The following is a 7770-nucleotide window of genomic DNA, read 5'->3' as shown; positions in this document are numbered from 1 at the left end:
GGTCAATGTGAATTTGCATGAATCTGTCTTCTCCATTTCTTGACCCCTCATATGATGTGCTTTTTTTTTCCCCATCAAAACCTTTACGAGAACCAATGAAGTGTTTTTTCAAACCCCTGCTTTAGCACAGATTTATGTGAGCTTTTTTTTTTTTTATTTCATTTTTTTACCATATACATATTGCCGGAGCTAGATGGGGGTGCCGTGGGGGCACTGCCACCCCCAGAAATTTGCTTGGAACACCAAGGAAAAAAATCCAAGCCCCTCTAGTGCAGGCATCACGTTTAGTCTTTTTTTTTAAAGGAAAGTGCACGTATTTCATCATTTTGAGCAGTAAAATATTAGCAGTTAACTGATAACATCATATATGACATATAAGACATTTAAAAACACACTGCCATTTGCTGTCGACTGAAAATGACATCACACGAGCAAAGGGCAGCTTGCAAACTTTTAATAAAACATTGGGTTCACACCGTCTATCTGTCCTTTTCGTGTCTTTGTGTCGCTGACTGTAAATCTGAATAACATACATTGCAGAAGAGGCAGTCTTTGCATTTTTACTATTTTATTTCTTTTAGCACAATATTATTAAATAGACTGAGAGGTGGAGATGTTATTAATAACGTCTGAGCATTCTGAATGTCATTCATAAATGGCATTGTATGAAGACAGTGGATTTGAAATGATTGCGTATCCTCAAATGATAGCCTCTAGCCCCGAAGGATGTACCTTGCTACTGAATTCAACAAAAGACAAAACAAGGAACACAAAAATCCTTTCTTTGTTGTAACCCTCTGGATTTTTCAAAGCTGCTTTTGTTCTCGTTTCATTTAGTTCTATCCTTTTCCGGAACACAATACATTGGTAATAAATAAATAAATAAATAAATAAAAATACTTGGTTGAACGTCAAGCCTGATTTTTAATATACAGTACATTGAATGGATTTTATTAGAGAGAGAGACGTGCGGACGCCTGCAGTTGTAGTTCAACTCGCTATGTTGTGTTGTTTTTAGTGAGTCAACATGTTTGGAGGCCAGCCCACTGTGGCACACCACAGACACGGAGAGAAGGGGAAAGGAGTGGATGGCAGGGTGAGTAAAAAGAGAGAGAAAAGATGTCAGCACGCCTCTATGTACACTACACTCAATGTATTTAGTGACTCATCGGGTCTGCCTGGACCTCAGTGCTCTGCGTGATGCTGAAATGTATCTAAAATGCAATAGCCATACCCTTGCACCTAATATTTACTCAGTCCAGATGAGCGTTCCGAAAGAAAGCCAGAGCAACACGGCCAAACATCAGCGTGACATGCCAAGAACAACCTCTTTATGTTGCTTTGCACCTTGGCTCACCTTGTGTAAGAATATATCCTCATGGTGTCCCGTATACGTGTTTGCACGCACGTCTCCAACAGACTTCTCCCAAAAGTCAAAGTTGCTTGCATTTCAGTGCCAGGATTGAGTGGATTTCCTCCCAGATGACTTAAAGAAGTTCCTAAAAGTAAAACAAAGTTTCAACTTAACCCAAAAAAAAAAAAAAAACATGCAGCCATTTTTCCCCTTCTCCCTGTGGTAACGTATGCAGAGTGCAGTGCCGAGGTTCAAAGATAAGCTAGAGGGCATGTGCCAAACTTGCAGCAAGAGAAAGCACAAGGAAAGAAAGGAAGTCAATAGCAAGGTGAGGAGAACTACAGTAGGTTGAAACATAAACACCTCCATCATACCATCTCACCTGCTTGTCACTGTTACTCCATCGCAAAGCAGTGTTGTACCTGAACGCGTGCAAAAAATGAAAGCTCATGAACTCGTTGATTATTTGGACAAATGAACGGTTTTGAATGGCAGGTCATTTTGGTTCAAGGATGCCAACTTTTCTCTTCTTAGACTTCAAACTAAAACCTTGCTAAACACACTGTAAACAAGATGGCAGGGGAAAAGGATTTGGTAAATCCAACCACAAGTGGCTCAGGCTGTTCAGAAACTGGAAGGTAGGCGGTTCAAACCCAGCTCTGACCGAGTCACATGTCCTTGGGCAAGACCAATGGCAATGATTAGGTATCATCCCTTGAGAATTTGGGAATTTTAGACATTTTCCACTAATTATTCAATGAGATTGTTTCTGTTGTTTTAGCAATTTCATTTTTATTTAATTTATAATTATTTATTTTAATTTATTTAATCAACTAACCCTGGCTTTAACCCTACAGCTAAAATGTCAAAAGGTTTTTTTTTTTTAAATTGTGAGAAGAATATAACTATGAGCTCTTCATTTTGGAATGATAAACTTAGTTCATAAATCATGAACTGATCAAGTTCATTTTAAAATTGGTTAACTGAACTTTGAACTAGTTTGCGAGAAATTGAACTTTCCCAGCATTGTCTCAAAGTGTGCAGGAGCTCCCCTTGCCAGCTCGCTCACATGCTGTTGTGAACTATCTGGCTCACCCTGTTGGCAGGATGCTGTCAGTGGCTGTTTGTCGCAGGCTGCATGTTTGTGATATGCTGCTTGTGTTGTCCGGTTTGTTTACTCCTCCTGGCGGCTGCTCTTTGTATCACAACACACTCCTTGACTCAGCGTTTGCTGTCAACTCATCTCAAGGCATGTTTTTACTTGCATGACTCACTAAACTGGGTAAATTTGTTGACGTGGTAAATCAATAAATTACCTTTAATATATAATCTACATTATAAGAAAGAAATGTTTTAATACTGCTGTGTGTAAATCATAAATGAGAATGATTTAGACACACAGCTATGACCAAGAAAGGGAAAAAAAAAAGCAGTTGTTGCCTCGAATATAAAATAAATTACAATGATTAATTAAAAAACATATTTGATAAAATATAATTACCTGATACTTTTAGTTTATCCATTTGATTAATTATTAATCCTAAAGTAACAAAGACTCCAAATGGGACAGTGTAATAAGTATTTTATTGCATTTTATAATGCCATTGTCAATAATTAGTACAGATTACATGCAACTAGACCTACTGTACAGTTTTTTATTGTCTGCATGGACAGACACAAGAAGATTCAGGTTACAAATACACAGATATATGCATGTGTGTGTGTGTGTGTGTGTGTGTGTTTTATACAGCATGAAAGAAAGGGCAGTGACTGGCATCGACATGGCTACCCGGCATGGAGGCTTCACTATGTCTTAAAGCCACCTGCACCCAGCCCCCGCCTCTAAGTCTGGTGACACTTGCAAAAAAAAAAAAAAAAAAATAGCAACAAAATTAAGCAAAGCAATAAAGTGAAATTAAATCACAACACACTGAAGAGTCACTGCTGAAAATGTACACACATTCCTAAGGTTTAACCAGAGGAGAGCTGAAGTGGTCATTCGGACTTGTTTAGTATACTCCACTTGGACAGTCCACCTCACCCAACCCAATCCCACCCCCCCTCCTTTTAAAAGACTGAGAAGCGTCCAATCACACGTGACAAATTGGGGCTCCGCTTAAGCCACCGAGGCCGACATCACACACGTACGAGAGAGAACAGCTATCAGTGAAGGTGATCTGTGACGTCGATAGAGACTTTTGGAAGTAGCTCGCTTTCGGTTTGGTTAAGGTATCAGTTTGGTTACAGTTCAGGAGTTTTGGACTTTGGTAGTCAGACGGAGAGCTGCATCTCGGAGCGCCGGTCTACATTATGGTACCGTGACCACGCCAAATATATATATAAAAAAAAAAAAAAAGGAGGATGAGCATCAACAATGCAAGCAACCCTAACCCTTTGCGGGATTAAAAGAGGAAGTGTGTGACTTGGCAACCCCCCCTCCCGCCCGCGAATGATTGACAGCTCTGCAGGCCAGAGGTCAGCTAAGGAATGACAAGGGTCAGGGGTCAGAGGGACACAATATTGGCACCTGAAAGGACCAACGGACAGTCCACATTTGTGTAAAGCAGGAGAGAGGCTAAATATTCTTACACTCGTTTTCTTTTCAAAAGTTTTGGTCCTGTCATTGAGAAGAAGAAAAAAAAAAGAAGTCCTTCTGAGGTATCAGTACATCATAACGTAAATTTTTTAGTTCATCCATTTGTGTTTTTTTTCCTTAAAAACGCATAAATGCAGTACAGACAAAAAAGTATCAAAATAGACCTAGCTAAGATAAATATACAAACAGATCTTACCTAAAACCACTGCTCTAACTTTGACTCTTTTAACCTTTTTTTTCGCGATAATACACTTAAAAAAAACTAAATCATCGTCCCAGACGTTTTTATGAAGATCTGAAAACATGGAAACAAAAAGAAAACTATCAAAACCAAGATACCTGCAGTACTTAATATGATAAATACATATAGTTCAGCATTAGCAGTACAGTATAGGAACCAGAGCTGCGAGCTTTACAATAGCTAAACAGGTGCAGGAAACACACACCGAAAATGAACAAGCGCAAACGAAAGGAAAGAATGCCCCGGAGAGATAAGTCAATCATTAATATACAAGAATACATTGTGTTATGCCAAGAAATGTTACGCGGTGACCTGTCAACAATCTTTATAAAAGCGCCTTGTTTACAGGTGTACCTTAAAGCACAAGATCATCTACATATTCCACTGAATGCAGCAGTTCCTCTTGTTTGGACTGAAGGAGCCATGATGCGTGTGTATTTGTGTGTGTGTGTGTGTGTCCTCTTGTGGAGTGGTTACTGCTTTTTTTTTTTTTTTTTGGTGGGGGGGTCTTTGGATATTTGGTCAGAGCCGCTGTTTGCACAAACCCATGTAGCCCTGCTTCTGTGCCACCCATGTGTGTGTGTGTATGTGTGTGTGTATGTTAAATTCTGCCTATCATCACATCTGATAACAGTTTCCCTGCAACAGTACATTGGCCCAATCAGGGGGTTCTCCATCATGCCAGTGACACGTAGGAGCTGCAGAGAGCGCTTCAGGTCGCAGCTAAGGCGAGGTAGTCTTTTACAGTCCGTCTTGTTTTTGTTTTTGGGCTGAAGCACATGTATGTGACAGGGGAGTCCACATGTTGTTATTAGTGAGGATTAATGTCAGGGGAAGGGAGGGGGGGGATATAGACGAGAGTTCCAAAAGGAGGTAGTGTTCTTTTTGGTCTGTCTTTTTTTTTTTGTAAGAAATAAGTTGCTTCCTCAATTAAATAAGAAAATGGCGTCAAGTGCAAAAGTTAAGAATGAAAATTTTCTTTTAAAGATGACGTCCCTTGGTTGTTGTCCTCTTACGTTGGAATCGTTTTAGTGTTATTTGTTCCCTCTTAATGGAAAGATTCCTCGCTACACATTTTTGGAATGACTTAGTCCTGCGCATTGTGTTTGGAACACACGTTAGCCTGAGCATGGCAGAGTCACGCTGTCACCTCTAAGTGCTTTTTTTTTTGCCTTAGTAAGAGGAACTGTGCATGTTAATACTTTTTTTGTACCGAGGAGTATTAAGGCCATACTAAAAATTAAGGAAAAAAATAGGAGAATGTTAAGAGGAAAACGTAACAATTAGAATGTTGACACAAATGAATTGTCACATCATCAGGATATCAAGACAAAGTTCACTGTGAAATGTTTAAGTCATTTTTTTTGGGAAAAGTCATTTTTGTTCTGTTGTGAAGCAGAAGTAATTTAACAGTTATTAACTAAAGTTCAATTTTTAAAATTACACACAAAACAATAATGGGATTTTTTTTCCCCCCTGGTATTTTTTTCTTTTTGGTGTGGCTTTAATACTCCTTTGTATATTTGGCCTCATACCTAATAGGAGCAGTTTGGAACTGGAAAAAAAAGCTTTTACTTCAAATTTGTAGTTTGCTTCTCACACTTTGGTTTGCGGGAATGGTAAGCACTGTAAATCCTGTTTAACCGTCAAACAATACATCAAACAAAAAAAATAAACAAAAAAAAGCTCAAACTCCTGGTTTGTTGTCTTTTGGCCAGTTTTTTTTAAGAACAAAAAGGAGGCTGAAATAATAATAATTAAAAAAAAGGAAGGGGGGTGAAACAAACTACAGGGTTTTTGGTTTTCTAAACATTTCTTTGGTTACCTGTAACAAAAATAAGACGGGAGTAAGAAGCAGGTAATAGATTTGAAAAATGTTAAATTTGGTATGGCACTATGGAGAAAGCAATGCTGCAAATACAAAAAAAAAAAGAAAACATCTCACGTGATATTCCTTTAACACATCCTCACACATTGAATCAGCGTCGACACGGTAACGAATCACCAGCACAGAACTTTGAATGGAGCCACGTTTTGGTTTCCCGCGCAAAGAAGTCCCCCCTTGTTTCTTTTTCAAATTGGAACCTTTGTAGGATGAGGTATTCTCTAACTGCATTAATATATATTTTTATAGATCTTTTTTCTTAAAGCATTATCTCTCAACTAAATACACAACCAAAAATAAATGAATGAGACAGAATGCAGAATAATAATAAAAAAAAAATGCTGTTAAATAATTTGTTTGGATAATGGTAACTTTTAAGTGCTATTTCCAAATTTCTAGCCTGCTACACTTGGGAGTGAAAGGGAGGGGGGGGGGTACAATACTGTGGGTTCTCTTTTTTTTTTTTTCCCCATACATTTTGGAAATGGTGTGAAAAACAAATTGAACACAAAATCAATACAAAAATAAACCAGCATTGGCAGAAAAGATACACGGAAAAAGAATCACCACCATGGGAATAATGCTCCTCAAAAATAAAGACAACTAATAACATCAATAAAAAAAGGAAATGATAAAGCTACCACATGTTTTTTTCCATGTCATTGACAGGTTCCTTTTTTTTAAGTCACAATATTTCTATAGACACTTCCCGGCTATTTTCTTCTATGAGTGTTCCAAACTCATCTCGACATCCCAAACGAAGGAGAAGAGACGGCAATGGATGTTCCTTTTCTTGCAGTCTTTTTGGGTGGCTGGGACAATGTTTTCTTATTCTTCTTTATTTTTTTTAATATCTCACAAGCAAAGAGGGGCCATGCCCCCTCCCGGTCACAAATGTCGAGACGATGTGTTGGGTTGGCGCAGTTCGAGGTATTCTTCTTTGAAAGCATCTTTCCTCACTTCCCATCCTGAAAGCCAAACGTTTGGGTCTGATGAAAGATTGACTCCAAAGTGTGTTTGGTAGATGGAGAGGTATACTGCACTCCCCTCCCTTGGCGAATGCTCCGGATCTACGGATATATACACATGGTCGCACGCGCATGTACAGTTGTGGGCCTGCGCGACTCGCCGGGCCGCCTGAGTGAGGAGGAAAAAGAGCTCTTGGGGTCTCCACGAAGCTGAAGGAGGCTTCCACTAGTGAAGGAGTGCGCCAGTGTGTGCATGTACATGTGTGTGTAGGTGTGTGTTTGTGGAAAGAGATGTGAAGTTAAAGCAGTGCTCCACAGACTTAAAGTAACGGAGGTCTTCAAACCCTGTTTGGAGTTTCTCAATGTCATCCTCGGGTTGCTTGCCCAGAACGACAAATAAAAATAAAAAACATTCTCGTTTTCTTTTTTTTCTCTTCTTGCTATCGTTACTTCTGACTAAGCCACGCCCCTTCGATCCCGTCCGGCGGAGCCGTCTTACTCCAGGTCGTCGGCGGGGAGGTCGTCCTCCAGGTCACGGTCGTCGCTCGGCAAGGGCATGTTGTGTGTGATGCCGGCCAGGAGGGAGACGGGCCGACAGTCCTCCTCGATCTCGGTGGGCTCCTCCTTCACGTGCACCGCGTGGCTGCCGGCGTGGGGGCATGTTAGCGATTGACAGCTACACGCTCATTATTGATCACACTGGAGTGTTACTGTGTGTGTGTGTAC

The 7770-nt window shown here is 39.9% G+C and overlaps 1 protein-coding gene and 1 long non-coding RNA gene across 5 annotated transcripts in view; one reads left to right on the top strand and one right to left on the bottom strand.

The window, feature by feature from the left end:
• LOC125977428 (uncharacterized) overlaps positions 1-1312 on the top strand; it is a 46230-nt gene extending 44918 nt beyond the window's left edge. Inside the window, exon 6 of the long non-coding RNA XR_007484629.2 lies at positions 1019-1312. This is a non-coding gene — a long non-coding RNA (uncharacterized lncRNA). The remainder of the gene's footprint in view (positions 1-1018) is intronic.
• A 1607-nt stretch (positions 1313-2919) lies between these two features.
• Positions 2920-7770, bottom strand: part of foxp4 (forkhead box P4) — a 70751-nt gene continuing 65900 nt past the window's right edge. For all 4 annotated transcript variants that reach the window (XM_049733874.2, XM_049733871.2, XM_049733872.2 and 1 more), the window contains one exon: positions 2920-7687. In XM_049733874.2, the coding sequence (XP_049589831.1) occupies positions 7540-7687 (148 nt within the window). In that variant the 3' untranslated portion in view covers positions 2920-7539. The remainder of the gene's footprint in view (positions 7688-7770) is intronic.

This window comes from Syngnathus scovelli, chromosome 11, assembly GCF_024217435.2.
Source record: "Syngnathus scovelli strain Florida chromosome 11, RoL_Ssco_1.2, whole genome shotgun sequence".
Taxonomy (NCBI): domain Eukaryota; kingdom Metazoa; phylum Chordata; class Actinopteri; order Syngnathiformes; family Syngnathidae; genus Syngnathus; species Syngnathus scovelli.
This window is presented reverse-complemented; position numbering and strand designations above follow the sequence as displayed.